The 18,229-nt window shown below is 33.6% G+C and overlaps 1 protein-coding gene across 4 annotated transcripts in view; it reads right to left on the bottom strand.

Annotated features, from left to right (window-relative positions):
- The window catches only part of LOC111414679 (RNA-binding protein Nova-1-like protein passilla), a 57,249-nt gene extending 40,207 nt beyond the window's left edge, over positions 1 to 17,042 (bottom strand). The window contains exons 1-2 of one of the 4 annotated variants that reach the window (XM_071197149.1): positions 16,279 to 17,042; positions 2,337 to 2,483 (exon numbers count right to left, since the gene is read on the bottom strand). In XM_071197149.1, coding sequence (XP_071053250.1) covers positions 2,337 to 2,483; positions 16,279 to 16,402 — 271 coding nt within the window. In that variant the 5' untranslated portion in view covers positions 16,403 to 17,042. Of the gene's footprint in view, positions 1 to 2,336; positions 2,484 to 15,843; positions 16,103 to 16,278 lie in introns of those variants that run through there. The other 3 variants (XM_023046078.2, XM_071197148.1, XM_023046077.2) reach the window with 3 other exon arrangements.
- Positions 17,043 to 18,229: the final 1,187 nt, after the last annotated feature.

Raw genomic sequence — 18,229 nt, 5'->3', positions numbered from 1 at the left:
GAAACATAAACAACAATATTTTTTTTATTCAGTAGGAATAATGCAGCAAATATGGGTTATACAAGGCCTATACCGCTATTTGATTCTATAGGTTGTGTATCTCACACTTTGCAGCTGGTTATTAATGATGTCTTTACTGGTCACTTTCGTAGGAGTGAACAAGCGACCAGAAAACTGACAGATTGTTAAAGTCAATGCGGACCTCCCACTCGCTCTTTACTACGAGACATAGAAGTATGGTAGAATAGTACGTACCTAATGTGGCAACGATTGGTTGAACAAAAATATGCATTATTAAGATTAGATATGATTTTTACTTTGTGATGAATACAGTATTATTAAAATCCTTGGATTTTGTCTTCTATTTACTCCTAAAAAATGTTTCGATGATAAATATCGGTTTCGGTTGGACATTACTGATTAATACACACCAAACATTTTGATATCATAATATCTTTAAGATATAGTTATTGTAGCAGATTTCAATCAATCCAGATAAATTATCTAAGGGATAGTTACCATGGTTACAGCAATTTTAAATGCTTTAGGCCCACTACTACCGCTCATAGTTAAAGTCTCTGATAGCGTTATCTATCGGATAACTTAAAAATTGGTTACTACCACTGTATTTATCTTATAGATACCGCTATCCAAGGGATAACTTTTGAAATATCTGTAACCCGTGGATTGGGTGTCGGATAAGTTGCTATCTAAGGGAGAACTGCGGATACCTAACCTCAAATAGAATTTACACTGACGTATAAAATTCGAGCGTTTTACTATTTCAGTTAAAATAAGAAAAGTAATATAAATTTAAATAAAAAGCTATTAATAATCAACATTAGATAAAATCACCATGGATAATTTTTTCGACATTGGAGATGAAGAACAAATTTTTGAAGAAATCAATGAATTATTTCCTATAAGAAGCGAAAGGATAATAAGGAGTTGAGTTGATCAAAAAGTTTTCATCACCTTTTGAATCAAATAGAAGATGTAATAAAACCTCCATCCATGACGTAAGTAATTTGTTGATTGCTATTATTTAATGTAAAATTCATCAAAATTTTAGTAATAATGCTGTACCTCCATCAAACCGTTTGTTGCTGACTCTTAGGTTTTATGCAATAGGTAACATGTTGCTATCCATAGCAGATTTTGTAGGAGTGAGTGTACAATTGGCGTCTTCAGTCGTTCATCATGTTAGATGTGCCATTATTGTTTACCATCACATTTTAACATACAATAATACGAGATATACATACTTTTTGCTTTCCTTACCATGTAACTGCATCATTTTTTTTGTTTTCTATTACGTTTTTATGTTTGATAACAAATTCAAGAAAATGTTCGCATTCTTCTTTGATGATATTGGTGGTTCGTCGCCTTTTCTCAGTCTCCATTTCCAAATTTTAATTTCAAGGTTAGAACAGGTTAGAATATCGTCAAAATACCTAATAATAGGTCTTTTGACTACATAGAGCTGCGAATTTAACATAATAAACCAAAAAATCCCTAGATTCTTTGGTTATCTCAAGGATTTCTTAACTATGAGATAAATGGAGGTGGTAGTACGCACGACCCTGTTATCTACGAGATAAATTGTATCCTATAGATAGCTTAACTGACACATAGCATTGGTATGGTAGTAACGGGTCTTAATTGGCTAAGGTCCATTACTACCACCTTTTAGTTAAATTTATCTTATAGATAAACCCATGTACTAGCCAATCATAGCGCGTAAAATAGCCGTAACCGTGGTAATAATCCCTTAGATAGCTTAATTAGAAGATGGTAGTAACGAGCCTAAGTGCTGGATTTATCTATCGAATAAATTTATCAAGAAGTTGGTAGAAGTGAGCTCAAGTAAATTAAAACTAATTGAAACCCTAATAGCGGGTGGTTTTAATGCTCATTTCCTAACAAACACTCATCATCACTCATGCATGGATAATATCTCAAGATAATGTCTGACCATCTCGTTGTTACCTTGAGGTTTTGCAGAGGTAGGTGCAGCTCTATTACTAAGTAAGGAATGATCCGTCTTTAGACAAAAATTCTCTTAGTTGTTGCTACTTGCGCTATTGAGGTTTATAGCAAATTTGGGTTTTTAGCTTACAATAAAGGGGTTAATAAGTAATAGGTTGCATAAGATAAAACGTATTAATTGATGATAAAATTAGATAGGTAAAGGAACCCTTGAGTACGTTGAATTAATATGAATCAACGCAACCAATTATTATTCATATTTTATGTATGTATACATAATACATATAATGCATGAAAAATACATTTGTTATAACTATTATTTTTAATAGAAATAAAATTGTTTTTACCTGGATAAAAGTCATGTGATTTGGACATTTTAACACGGGCCGTGGTATCCTTTTGTAGTTGGGCAATAGTCTCGCCTCCTTTACCGATAATAGCCCCGGCCGCCACGCTGGGTACCAACAATTTAAAGTGGTACGTTCCATCACCCCCTGAAACAACAAAAAAAAAAGAGACATAAAAACAGGAGTTTATTTCGTCCATTTCGGTTGTAAATTGATGGCACTGTTATTACGAACTAACTTATACTCTTAAATTTCTTATAGTCTTACATTTTTCAATTTCAACCATTACAATCATTATGGGTAATAATTTATACCATTTAAAGATATTAAAACTACCATTAAACTAAGTTATACATCTAATCCTCCGTAATTATTATTCATTTAATGACATAATACATATGACATCATTATCGCGGTTTTTAATTTAACAAAAAATAAAATAAGAGTTAAAATTAGAAATCAAAGGGAAGAATACGATAAATTATGAACATGTGTTGTTATTTAAAATTTATTTTGCAGAAAAACAAATACTAAGCAATTTCTTCATTTCAGCATGACCTTGCATTTCTATGTCTTATATAAGACGTAAAGAAAGTATTTTTAGACTAAAACTTGTAACGTTGTAAAAGCGTATATCTCGTAAATAAAGGTTTTATTGGAATCGGAAATTAATTTATGTTTCAAATTTCGAGATTTCATATCAACATACCAATTTTACTTCTTTTACAATTCACATTTTAGTAATAAAAGAAAAAACTTTAAAGTAAAAAAGGATATAATCTTTATTTCAAAAAATTATAAGCTATTCCATGTATATTTTAGTGAAGAATAAAAAGACGGGGATTATATTTTATGCATTGGAGATTCGTGACTTGTGGGTTATTGATTTCAGTTCATCTCTACAGTTCAAGTTTTTCTATGGTTATAAATAGAAAAATTTACCTAAAATATGCTAACTTCAGATCATAAAGAAATGCGAGCTAATATAGCTAACCCCCGTGATAGTTTAGAAAGAGATAGGTAAGGCTTACTAGAAATTAGAAACAGACCAAAAAAGATTTGTGTAGAAAGGACGATCAAGGTAATCTTAGTAGGAATATCATCCATAATGGATAAAGCGGTGGATGGGCCTGCCGTTATTACTCCAATGAAAATTCTACGGAAATAAAAGTTCATTTTCTTGTTAATGAAATTAAAACGTCTCTAAAATATGTCTGAAATCGGTTTTCAAAAACTTTGCAATAAATATTTGCTTTACTTCGAATCATGTAATACAAGATATAATGATTTTGTAAGACAAGGAACATCTAGATAAGGAAACTAACTGCTTTCGCCAAAAAAAAGCCATACACAGAAAAAATAAATGATGCAAAGAGACTAGTAATAAAAGACATAGGTTGGACAGGGCGAAAAGAATCCGAAAAGACAAGAAAAAAATAAGCTGAGAACAAGAAAATAGGAAAGAAAAAGAAGATTGTAAAGAGACTGGTAATGAAAGAAAGAGTCTCAATAAAGACTGGAAAGAGAAAAAGAGATATGAAGAGAGATAAAAAAAGAAGGGAATTGGAAAGGGAATGAGAAGAGGCGGCTCTGTAGAAGCAACAATAATACTGAAGAATGAAAGTTTAGAAAAATCTTGTGATAGAAGGAGACCAGAAAATCAATAAGGCTGAGTAGCAAAAGACTGGAAAGAGAGTGTAAAAGTAAGAAAGGAATTAGACAGAGAAGAGGAAAGCTGGAAAAGGGTTGATAGTAGAAGGTGATTGAACAGAGACAGGAAAGACAAAAAGGAGCCTGAGCAGAGAACACGAAATTTAGAAAGAGACTGGTAACAAAAGAAAGAAACTGAACAAAGACTGAAAAGACAGAAAGGGATTCGAAAAAACGTGCCAGATTGGAAAGAGAATATGAAAAGGCATAGTAAGGCAAGAATGATACTAAATAAAGAACAGAAAGAAACTAGTAATAGAAGGAAACTAGAAAGACGCTACAAAGAAGGCTGAGTAGCAGAAGACTGGAAAGAGAGTGAAAAGGCAAAAATAGAACTATACAGAGAAGAGAAAAGCTGGAAAAATGAAAGGAAATGATAGTAGAAGAAAGTTACTGAACAGAGACTTGAAAGAGAAAGAGATAGGTAAAAAAAATGAGAGATTGAAAAGAAATTGTGAAAAAGAATTGTAAAAGCAACAAAGAATCTAAAGAAAGAACAAAAAAATTAGGAAAAAAATTGTAATAGAAGAACAAGACTGGAAATACAATCAAAAGAGTACAAATGAAAGGTAAGGTTGAAAAGATAAAGCTGAGATAATCTGAAAAAAGAGTAAACAGAAAGATTAGAAAGAGATTTATAATAATAGAAAGATACCGGATAATTAATGTAAGAGGGATTGAAGCTGGAACGATAAAGCTGAGAAGCGAAGATTAAAAAACGAGTGTAAAGGAACCACACAAAGACTGAAAAGATAAAAAGGAGCCTGAGCAGAGAAGAAGAAATTTAGAAAGAGACTGGTAACAAAAGAAAGAAGCTGAACAAAGACTGAAGACAGAGAGATTCGCAAAAAAGTGCCAGATTGGAAAGAGAGTATGAAAAGGTATAATAAGGCAAGAATGATACTAAATAAAGAACAGAAAGAAACTAGAACGAAGCTAAAGAGAAAAGGTTGAGTAGCGAAAGACTAGAAAGAGAGTGTAAAAGCAAGAAAGGAACTAGACAGAGAAGAGGCAGACTGGAAAGGGATTGATAGTAGAAGAAGGTGATTGAACAGAGACAATGAAGACAAAACGGAACCTGGGCAGAGAAAAAGAAGTTTAGAAAGACAGTGGTAACAAAAGAAAGAAGCTAAACAAAGTTTGAAAAGACAGAAAGAGATTCGCAAAAAAGTGACAAATTGGAAAGAGAGTATGAAAAGGCATAGTAAGGCAAGAATGATATTAAATAAAGAACAGAAAGAAACTAGTAATAGAAGAAACTAGAAAGACGCTAGAAAGAGAACGCTGAGTAGCAAAAGACTGGAAAGAGAGTGAAAAGGCAAGACAGGAACTAGACAGAGAAGAGAAAGGCTGGAAAAGGAATGATAGTAGAAGAAAATGACTGAACAGACACTTGAAAGAGAAAGAGATACGTAAAAAAATGAGAGATTGAAAAGGAATTGTAAAAGTAAGAAAGAATCTAAAGAAAGAACAGAAAGATTAGGAAAAAAGTTGTAATAGAAGAAGAAGCTGGAAATACATATAATCAAAAGAGTACAAATGAAAGGTAAGGTTGAAAAGATAAAGTGATAATCTGAAAAAAGAATGTAAAGGCAAGAAAGCAAGATTGCTGGAAAGAGACTAATAGTAGAAAAAGGTGACTGAACAAAGATTGGAAAGACTAAAAGCAGAGAAGAAGAAATTTGGATAAAAGAAAGACACTGAACAAAGACTAGAAAGAGAAAGGTAAAATACGAGAGATTGGAAGGAGAGTGACAAAACGCATTGTAAGGCAAGAAAGATACTAAATAAAGAACAGAAAGATTAGAAAGAGACTGGGAATAATAGAAAGATACCGGAAAATCAATCAAAAGACTACGGAGTAAGAGGGATTAAGGCTGGGAAGGTAAAGTTGAAAAGCGAGTGTAAAGGAACCACACAGAGACTGAAAAGATAAAAAGGAGACTAAGCAGAAAAGAGGATGTTTGAAAAGAGACTGGTAAAATAATAAAAAAAGGTTGAAGAGAGAGTAGAAAGACAAGAACGAGAGTGTACATAGAAAGAGAAAATGATGCAACTGATTATTGGGTTCCAGATCGACTCTGAGTACTTTTTAGTAGATGATGATTAATTGTAGCAACTCTAACATAGGTATTCATTTATAAACTTCTTAATACTTCATCTTTAAACGCATCCTTTTTTTACTTTTATGCATTAATCATTGTTTTATTGATTCTTCTGTAAACCGATATGAAACAGAAAAAAAATAGTTTCCTTGCAACAATGAAAATCGAAATAGCAATAACACTAGCACATGATAAGATTTTTCAGATGTAATTTTTTCACGTCTTCCAAATTGATGACTGATTTCTATTTACCAAATACGTGAAGTGTTAAATGTATACAACTGGTGGCGCTGCGTAAATTAAATCGTTCGTGAGTTTAAAATAACCTAGATGTCACTGCGCAGACTCGCAATAATAACTAAAACCTAAATTAAAAATTGACTGCAGAAAGATCACCCAAAAATCACCCAACTACCAATATTCAGATTTTATTATTTTATATTTTTTTCATTATTTAATGTTTATCATTATTTAACTTAAACAAAATATCATCTAATTTCGGATTCACGTCATTCACGAGCCACTTAAGTAAAAAATAACAATACTTGAGTACAATTGATGTGATAAGGCACAACCTTGTGCAACACCGTTATCTTAACGACTAATACTTTGTTATCAATTCCGATAAACCAACAAGGGGTTCTACTACCAAAACTTGAATAAAATGACTTTTTTATGTTACGTGGGATCTATTAAAAAAAAATGGTTTGCTAGAATTAATCGTTATGTTTTTTCTTTTAATAAAAAAAAATCGTTATCTATGTATCAAGGTGAAATAATTCATTATTTTAAATATGCACGTGCCGTCTAGATTCCTAAACGATAGTTTTAACATAAAATACGTTAGGTCGAAAGAAAAAACGTTAAACTTTAATTTTCATTTATTTTCTATTTAATTATTTTTTTTTTAATTTCAATACGTGACATTTACCAGCGTAACCAGTCAAAGTAGGGCGTAACAAGTGTTGATTACACAAGCACTATGTCACTGATAAACATTCAACGCAGAATAATAATAAAATTAATCATTTAAATTTAATAGTCCCGGTGTTGCATTTTATTTGATATTTTTTATTGGGTAGCATAGAATGATAACTTCCTCGTTAGCTCTTGATTGTTCGTTGGCGTTACCAATCCGCGTACGTCCAAAGTTTGTAAGTTCTTTGAGACATATCTTGTGACTTAAATAATGTGAAAATAAAAAAAATAAACGTGGAGAGTTTTTCCCCATTTCTCCACCGGCATTTGAAAAGGTTAAGATTGTAAAGTGTAAAGCAAACAATAAGAGAAAGTCGGCTAATTGGGTACACGTTCCGGTATTATCAGTTTCGTAATTACGAACCGGCACAAAATAGCTAACTAACAATATTAAGTGAACATTGAAAACTTTCTATGTTTTTGTTGTTTATAAAACTACATAGTAGGTACTTATTTTAGTGTTTGTACGATCGCTATAACGGTGACGTAACAAATCTAGGTTTCTGAGTCCAGCGAACCAGTCATTAGGTCTAGGCTAACCACTCTCTTAAGGAAAAAGAGAATTCAAGGTGTGTGTACAAACTGAACTAGTGCTACTTGCATTTTCTATCGAGGAATTTGCAATTAGTAGTGGACAAAGAAAACAAAAATATCCTCGAATAAAATAAGAATGTGACAATTTTTATTCCTTATCAATTCAAATTGATATGAAACGTCCTTTTACGTAACCGCTAGGAGAGGTCGTAGATGAACGCGACCTTTGATTAAGTCAAAATTGGAGAGTGCTTGCCTTAAAACATGGCGACTTACGTAAACACGCTTACATCATTTCTATAGAACGCGATACGTAAATAAACTTGTATATTATTGTTATTATCGAAAACTTTAAACTTGTAAATTGTATTTAAAAATGGATTTTCGCTTGTACATAATTAAGTATTGCAATCAACACTTAAATAACAATTAACGCTAATAACGTGGTTGATAAAAATAAAATCATCAAAATAATTTCGCCGAGTAAAATTGAAACAAAAATGTTTGTGTGATCGCAGAACCAACACAAAGCCACTTTACTTTTTTTAATTGAATGAATCAGTTACGGTTTTTATTTTAACGAAGTCGTCCAACACGTGTTATCGACATTTCGATTATAAAAACGAATTCATTTTTTCTCCATTATTACTTTTAATGCATAAAAAGAGGACTGCTACATTCCGGCTCGAAGGTTGTGACGTCACGCACGAGTAGACAACTACTATTTCACACTTTAAATTAGCAAATGCTTAATTTATTTTATTCGTATTTTGTTACGTTGTTAGCTTGAGACTTAATGAAGTTCATAAAATTAGAACTAACACTAACACTACACTAGATACTGTTGCAAAAGACAAGTTACTGCTGACAAAAATAGATGCTACTTCTAAAATAGTTGATAGTACCAATGGAAGACTAGATCAGAAGATTAAATATTGTCGCCGGAAGACTTATTATTGCTGGCAGAGGACTAAGTAGATCATAAACCACTGATACAAGACTAGATATTGTTTCTAGAACACTAGATATTGTCATTAGAACTCGAAATATTGCTGGTAGACCAATGGATACCGCTTCTAAATAACTAGATACCACCGATGGAAGACTAATGAGACATTGTTTCCAAAAAAATACGATATCTTGTTATAAAACAAAGATTATGCTGATTAAAGATAATATGATGCTTCACAAAGCCGAGATATTGCTACCAAAAAACTAAATACTGCTGTCAGAAGACTTGATATTGTTGCAAAAGACCAGTTACTGCATACAAAAATAGATGCTGCTTCTGGAATAGCTGATAGTACCGATGGAAGATTAGATACTACATTCGGAAGCTAAATATTATTGCTGGCAGAGGACTAGATGTATTGCTGAACATGAGATACTGCTGATACAAAATCAGATATTGTTTCTAGAAAACTATTAGATACTGCTTCCAAAAGACTAGATATTGGAAGTAAAAGACTAAATACTGCTCTAAAAAGAATAGAAACTGCTTCCAGAATACTTGATATTTTTTTTTACTACATATCACTAATGAAACATCTCAATATTTATTTATTATTATCTAGATAATATTAATAATACGATTTAAAAATGTTTTGTTCGTTATATCCGTAGTCCGTTCTAATGAGGTCAGTTATATCGAGGTTTTACTGTATTGTTATTTAAATTGATATATTTTCAATTATGTTGTGTTATTTAATTTCGAATAAAAATAAAAAATCAATGAGAACAATTAACATGTAAATTGGGACAAAAGAAAAAAAATGTTAGAGCGCTATTGGTGACGAACACATTTGAACTGTTCTCATTTCGCCAAGGGAATCGATCGCAGTCCAGCAGAGTTGCTGCTCAGCTGACCCAGTAATACTGGATGTGAACTCATATAGATCTAACTCGTATAATCGAAAACTTTTCGCATATACAGGTGTTTCTAAATTGATGCGATGATTTTTTTCAGCAAAAATTAATAATAATTTGTTCAAAAATCCTTCCCCTCCAAGTTACAGCACTTTAAAATTAAAAGTAAAAAAAATTATGTAATATATCCACTATGGAAGAATTTAGAAGAATCAAATTTGGCTTAAAAAATAACTGTTACTAATAATATGGTATTTTTTGGCGATTTTTGTAACCCTAAAATGTTATAAAAATCAACCCTTATAATAGTTTGCATTAATATTTTTTAATGCGTCTAAATTTTTCTGTTTTAAAACTTCATTTAGTAGTGTAAAATGTTTTCAGTCCATACATATATATACAGGTGTCCCGAAACGTCAAGTGGGTACCGAGCGAGAGATTATATGTATATATACAGGATGAGTTCTTATTATCCCGGCACGCCACGTAATCGAACCAAGGCGACCATCCAATCCATCTCCCAGGATATTCTGTATTCAAGTAATCCCGTACAGGACGAACATAACGAGCTGGGCAACCATCATGTTGAAACAACATTTCTCTGTAGATATTGAGTGGCATATCTTCCAAAATTGGTAAATTATTTTAGAGGAAATACAAAGCGCATACGATACAGAATATTTATACATCAGCAGACGAAATAAATGGAAGAAGATTTGCAGGACTAGTAGAAAGCGATGCAGGGCTTGTATTACTGCTGACGGTAAACTTAGTTTTAAAAAAATAATGCAATAAAATCAAGCTGCAAGAGCGGCAAGGACAGCGGCGTACCTAAATGACACAATATGGCGAAATAAACATATTAGAACTGAAGCCAAAGCCCGGATATACAAGACCGCAATTAGACATATAGTAACATATGCAGCAGAGATTCGACCAGAAACATCTAAAACAAAAAGAATGCTAGAAACTACAGAAATGAAAATAGTGCATAGAATAGTTGGAAAAACATTGATGGACAGAGAAAGAAGTGTGAACACCAGACAGGCAGGAGAGATAACATCAACAATTCAGTATTAGACAAAAAGAAGAAATGGAATGAGCACATCGACCGAATGACAGAAGAACGAATTGTGACAATTATCATCAGGACGAAGAAGCATTAGAAGACCTAGAAAACGATGGAAAAATAACCTTCCAAACGATTCGGGATCAAACAACTGAAAAGAAAAACAAGCAGTTATGCCTAAATACAGAAGAAGAAAAAATACAAATAGCATACGAATGTATAAAATTTTAAATACTTAACGTGTTTGTTGCAGACAAACAGACAATAATATTTTTCAACAATATTCAATTTATTATATTACATCATTTTTAAACAGATCCTACAATGGGCATATTTAAAAAAACAATTGAATATTTCAGGAACAATTAACGCTGTGAGTTAGCAGCATTTACGGTTAGATAAACAAATTCAGTTGTATTCATAATATGATGAAATATACAGGGCGTTACATCTAAAAAAAACATAGTTTCAGTCACGCCTAAATGCAATACCCTGTATAAATGAAAATAATTTTACGTTATAGAAAGTGTTGAGTCAAACAACTTTTGTATAAAACATGTCTTTCTTTCTCAAATGATTTAGTAGTAATTATCGACCGCTATATATACAGGATGGGCCGTTGAAAACGAGCTAAAGGGCATAACGCCAAGGAAAGATTTTATCGAAAAAAACCTGAAATGCGTCAAGTTTGTTTCTCAGGGGGGGCAACTTTTGACGCAAATTTATACCCTAAACTTTACCCTCCTAAGCGGGAGTGTCATCCCTCAATTTTTTTCAAATGGGAAGGGTGGTCAAGCGATACATCATTTTATAGATCTTGTTTTTTTTTTAACTATAAAACACAAAAAAAATTGTTATAGTAGAAACCACGAGAGGTGGAAGTGAATCATCGTTTTCCGCTCTTACAAATGCCATGCATAGTAAATTAAAATTCACAAACCGCTAGAGAGTAATGTGTGTTAGAAAGAGATAGCATTACTTTAATATGTCTGCTATACAATTCAAATAGCCACGTCGAAAAAGTACGTCTGTTCTTCTAACGGATTTACCTACCGGAATCTGTTAGTGTTTTCAAAAGCCGAAAATGTTTTCTTTGAAAGGTCTTTGTCTTGTATAATTATCTTTTTAAATAATCATTTTTGAATAACCATATGGAATTATATCTTTCTTGTTTGTTTCATTATATAAATAAATCTTCCATCTTATGGCGTATAACCTTTTGCGTTTGACATATAACCTCCATTTGAATGTATGTGGTGAAATAATCTAAGTCGTACGTCCATATCTTGATTCAAACCATTTTTAAGCGATGACTGCCAGCTCTCGTGGTTTCTACTATAGAACGATTTATTTTCGAAATATCGTGCACCACCTCTCAATTTTCACTAAACAAGATATTTGTAATAAGAAAATTAAAAAAGAACCATATTTATTATTGAGAAAAGACCAGATTGAACCAGGTAGGTAATGAAAATTTATTTAGAATACGGTACTTCAAGATATTTGTTCAAAACATGTATTGTGTTTTATGTTAAGCATATAATGTAGCAATAATGTTAGGCAAAAATTTGAACAACAACTTACATACACTTGCATGGGTGTTGGTGGTGCTAGCTTTGAACATTTATAGGGTTAAGGTGTTTTTTTTTAATATTTCTTATTAGATATATTTTTTATGTTTATTGAAAATTGAGAGGTGGATAAAATCTTTTCCTGACAGTTATGCCTTTCAGCTTGGTTTCAATGGGCCACCTGTATAGTATATCATTATGACTTCATTTGACATCAGCCTACTTGATTTTTCTTAACAAATAATAACCATATAAGTACGAAGGCTTTCATGGCCGATGTTAATTAAACTAAACTAGAATTAGCACTAGCACTATCACTAGAACTAACACTAGACCAAGAACTAGAAACTTTTAGGTTAAATAGTGCGTTTTTTTTAAAAATTTAACGTTTCATTGTCATGTTGCAACCTTCTTCAAAAACAAGTTCGAAGTCACTTCATTAATGGTTAACGTTTGTGAAATAATAGCTTAATTTTTTATTAGAAGTTAATACTGATTTTGCAACTTTTCTTGGTTCACTTTAGTTGTAGGGTTAGTTTAAATAATAACCCATCTGAATTATATCAAATGAGCCTATGTATTATTTTATTTTTTTGTAATCTTAGTAACAATTTTAGGAGAAAATCTCTCTTTAAATCAAGTTGTGAAATAGAAAAATATTTTAAAATCTTTCGCATTAATTTAGAAACTCCTGTATATGTGCTTTCAATATCCAATTATAGAATGGATAATTACAAGCAAACTTGTTTACACACAATGTTTCAGTTACTCTTTGATAAAAAGTTAATCAAATTTAGCGTTATTTTCAAGGAAATAAAGAGTATAGAAATGATTCGTAATGATGATTAATGTTAACGTTTGTGAAATAATAGCTCAATTTTTCATTAGAAATTAATACTGATTTTTCAACTTTTTTTGGTTCACTTTATTTCTAGTTCTAGGTCTAGTGTTAGTTTAAATAATAACCAATCTGAATTATATCAAATGAGCCTATGTATTATTATATTTTTTTGTTATCTTAGTAACAATTTTAGGAGAAAATCTCTCTTTAACTCTTACTCGTGCAGTGGTACAAAAAATAAACCACCTAAATTTTCACCCAACTGATGCAATGGTCTATAATGTAGACCACCAATTCAAAATTATTTTCCTACTTTCGCAGCCGCGGAAATTGAAAATGATTCAGATGACAAGAAACCTTTATCTGTACTTCAAGCAAGAATTTAAAAAAAATTAACTACAGTTATCAATAAAATAACCAGCTCAAATCCGATACCATATTCTCTGTTTCAACTATTTTTAGGTTTTTTAGACAAACTTGAAGAAGAAATGCGTACTAGAAAACATTACAGGAGAACGACGTGCGGGGAAATAAATGCCATTTTAGGAATCAATTTACTTATGGGGATCAATCAAGTTAAAAAGATTATTGGTCCAGTGCACCAGATCTATCATTAGCTCTCTATGCTATGCTTAATAGTGATTCGGAATATTTTGATCGTCTTTATAAAGTATGGCCGTTGTTAGATCATTTAGAAAAAGCTTTTAAGTATTGTATTTTATCAAGTGAAGTATTAGCCTTGGACGAGTCGATGATCAAATTTAAAGGTAGAAGTGTGCTAAAACAGTATGTGCCTAAGAAACTTCTGCGATAAGTCGGGATGCTGTTTGAAATTCGATATTTATGTTGGAAAATCCCAGGATTAACGTATGGGGCAGATCCTAGGTTCTAGGGTTGTGTACAGGATGGTTCAAATTCGATGTCCGAATAGGTTAACTCGGAAACTATAAGAGTTAGAAAAAAAGTAGCTTACATGTCATGATCTCGTTTCTCGAGAAACTGCTAATGCCGAAAATCACAAAGCGCTATCGGTTTTTATTTTTCCCCTAGAGGCCAAAATTGCAAATATTGTAAAACCAGCAAGTGCATTTATCTTGGTTATTATTATAGGTGGAGTATTATAACTAAGACATTATATGGACACTTTTTTACAGAGAATTTGATGACATAATCAAAACAAAATTTTCGGTTTTAGATATCATGACTCATGACAATTTTCGTTTTTTAAATGGAAACAACCACTGATTATTCGCTTATTGGTTTGACAGGTCTATTTCTTATTGTTTTAGAATAAAGCTAAAAATAAACTTTTTTTTTAGTGTAGTCAAAGAAATTAAATTTACAGTTTCCTGTAAATTACCTAGACTAGTGCGTCTGAAGACGCACGGCTAAACCCGAAACATTCTAGTTCTAGGTCTAGTTCTAGTTTTAATTGTTATTCAGTGCTAAATTGTTGTTAATTCTTATTGAACTAATACTAGACCAAGAACTAGATAGATTCGGGTTTAGCCGTTAGTCTCTTAAGATGGCTAAATTTGAATGTTGTAGCACCAAGGCAAAGCCACTGCGAACTTAGAGAATATATTTTTGTTTTTGTCAAGATTATTGTTTTTTGTAGAATTTATATAATCGTATGTCCAAAATAAACCAAAACATACATATATAGGATGTTATTTTATTTGTATGCAAATGGAGCGGTGGTGCAGAAAGTGGATCTCCAATTTTTTTAAAAACCGTATATGCTTTAATGATATATCATATGATTTCAACCTATACAGGGTAATTCAAATTCGACCCCCACCATTGGGATCTCAGAAACCATAAGAGATACAGAATTGTTTAAATGGGGGCAAAGTTGCGTATCTTAGATCATATTTCAACAAAGTTTTTGGATCTAGCCGTTTTAGTTTTTAAAATATGGCCGAAAAACAAAAAAAATACCTTTCCCTTTATTTTTCGTTTTTTCATGAATCTGAAAAAACATACTTAAGGCAACTTTTTATGAAAAATGTCATGACACAACTAGAAATTTTCTCCGACGTTTGGTTTTCGTGAAACTATCATCAGGTTTATTCTTTTTTTTTTTATAATTCAATGTTTTTTTAAATGAAATACATATCATTGAAATCAGAATTAATTATCCTATTTTTTGGTGTAAAAATCAAATATGGCGTTCATAAGAAAAAATATCAAAATTAAGACATGTTTACAAACATTATCATTTACCCCACAAAAATGAATTTTATTTTTATTTTACTTAATAATATTATTGTTTTTTTTTGTAAATTTTTATGTCATTAGTGTATACATTGAAGGACAAAACCTTTGTCGAGATGCAACGGCGAGTTACTAAGGTCACTTACTATTCTAAGCAGTGATGCAATAACTGGTTTTCAAGCACGTACGTGCTTTTTTTTTATTCTCGTTCGTTTTGACCCGTTTTTTTTTGTTATTTTCACGGAAACGGAAATTCTTTCGCCGGGCGGACCAACGGCAATGCCAAGAATGCAGCTACCGTTATGGTTGCGTAGTACGTAGCCGACCGGGTGCAGATAATCGATCGATAATGTCGAGAATAGGATATTCCTAGGAAGTAGTGACACGTGTGTCAATTATGTTGCATAAAGCCAAGGTCGCGCGTATTTTCGCTTTTCGTTCGCGGACGCGCCGAATACGTGGTACGTGGCACAGGCAGGAATGGGCAGGAAGCGAACGAGCATCGGGAAACGGAAAACTGGAGCCGGAGGCGAAACTTGGAGAGAGTGCGACGAGAGAGAGGCGAGAGTGATTACAAAAGGGAGGAAACAAGGTCAAGGACGCGTGACATAATTACCTAAGGAGCAACGGCGAGGCGGCTTTGGTTGCGACGGTGGTGACGGCGAGAACGCAGAGGAAGAAGTCGTCGGGTTCGGCAACGAAGACAGCAAATTGTCGAATAGAAACGGGCCCGAATCGTTTATCATTCCGGTCGAGTTTGTAATAAATTCCGCGGCAAACCGTTGCCGTTTAATGCGTTTAAGGCACAGCAGCTGATCGCCGAAACATGTTCACCGACTGCGTAACACACCCACGAGCGGCGCGTCGAGCGCTGTGCTGCTGTTGTTGCGGCCGCTGCTGCTGCTGTAGCCGCTGCCGCCGTCGCCGCCGCCACAAACGTACCGTTTGACCTACTGACTCTATGCACGGTACGGGTACTAAACGGTACGTCACTGACGTTGCCGCCTCCGACACCGACACCGCTACCGCCACCGCCACGACGATCGTTTACCTGAGTTGTTGCTAAAGTGCGACCTCTTCGTGTCCCCGTTTTCATTGTCCCCGTCTAGGGGCCGCTTCCGGGAATCTGCGATCTCTGGGGACGGGCACGTATCCATTCCGGAGTCAGCGGCCATGTTTGTCCATTAGCGCGGCGCGTTAACACCACAACTACACAACGCCGCGGCGTTTGGCGCACACTTTTCAGTCCGCTACTTCCAATCGAATTTCAAAGCGATCCTGACGACCGTTTACGTTGCAACTTTGTGACTCCTCGTACGTTCCTTTTCAATACGTTCCTGATCCCGCTCCTGTTTCAATCCTGCGTATCGTTCTTCCGTTCTTGTAACGTAAGTCGATTCACCGCACCGCGCACATAATATCCCGAGGGACCGCGCGCTACTGCTGCCGCGGCAGGAACCTTACGCTGATTAGATACCGGAGGAGCGCAGCGTCCAAAACGGTGCTCCCCTCTACTTCTCTCTCACTTGCTCGCTAGCTCCGGCCCCGCGCTTTAACCAATATCTCCCACCTCTTCTCACCTTCCACTTTTTCAAAAAATTTCCAATTTTTCCCTCTTCAAATCTTCCTGTTGCCAACGAACGTAGTGAATTTAGGTGCGCCAATCGTCATATTCACAAGATGCTGTGGTTATGAAATGGTCGTCGTTTTGTCGTAGAACGAAAATTTGTCATAAGGCCCCAATGAAAACGGATGTCAAAAAACGAGGATGACAACTGATTTTCGCGCGTCTCCGTGGCGACGGCGGCGCCTCTGGCGTTTTTCTGTCGGAACGTGTGGCGCGCTGCGTTATAGTAACCCAGTTTTCCCGCAAGGTCGCGCTCGGCGCATGCCTTTGCGTAACGACGTCGACCAAACCGCTTCGTTGGGTTTCCCCATATCGACGACGACGCCCTCCTTCTTTCCCCCCCACAACATCGTCTCCCACTACTGACACACTACCTATTACAAACATCGAAATAAGTTTTTGTGTTGAAATGTACCTTAACTCGCAAAAAATAATACTACTTAAATTTAGATTTACATCTATTACCAATTTGTTCAAGAAATAAAAATAATTAAAATATAATATATCACGTAAATGTTTACACTAAACGGTTTATTATCGAAAAATAATTACGTTTTCTATTGAATCAGGCATGAAATGTCATTAAATCTCCATTACCATATTACATTCATTGTCTTGTTTAATAATAATAAATTCCTGTATTATTCAAAAAAATCTAATAAAGTAAATTATACAGTATGTCCGTAAAGTATCGGACACAGCGTAATATAGGCGATAAAATAATTATATAGGTGTTCCGGTGACTCGGGGCATAAAATTAACCTCATATACTAGAGCAAAAATGATGACGATTCGTGAAAAAAAATTATTATAAAAGTCTTCAAATGGCCAAAATATGGGCCATCAAAGTTCAGAAATTTTAACACATTTTTCTAAATATTTTCAATACCATTTATGGTAGAGCGTTGAAATTTGGTAGAGGGTAAACAAATATCAAGCAAAATCATTGAATCAATTTTGACTTTGATCGGGCTGCGGCAACCATGCTATACAGCTGTCCCTAAAATTTGTTTGCTCAGAACTTTTTTGTTCGCTCGTAACCCTACATTTATTTTTGTACTCTTTAATAGAAAATTTATTTTAGAAACTTTTATCACTCTTTGAAAATTTTGATAATATTGACGGTTTTCGAGTTATACGCGAAAATGTTAAGCTTTGATTTCAATCGTAACAAACAAAAAAAAAGAAACATATTCCGCAAGATCTGAGTTGGCGATGACAATTGAAAAACGAACTGAGCTAATAACCATTAATTGCATAAATTTCTAAGTGCAGATTTAGTTAAATCCAGTGTTAATTTATTTTACTTGAATAAAAGAATGTAATCTCCAAAACGATAAATTTAATTTTCACGGTAACAACAAACAAGAACATA

The sequence above is a fragment of the Onthophagus taurus genome, chromosome 7, assembly GCF_036711975.1.
Source record: "Onthophagus taurus isolate NC chromosome 7, IU_Otau_3.0, whole genome shotgun sequence".
Taxonomy (NCBI): Eukaryota; Metazoa; Arthropoda; class Insecta; order Coleoptera; family Scarabaeidae; genus Onthophagus; species Onthophagus taurus.
The sequence above is the reverse complement of the archived record's forward strand: the minus strand, read 5'-3'. Positions and strand labels throughout refer to the sequence as shown.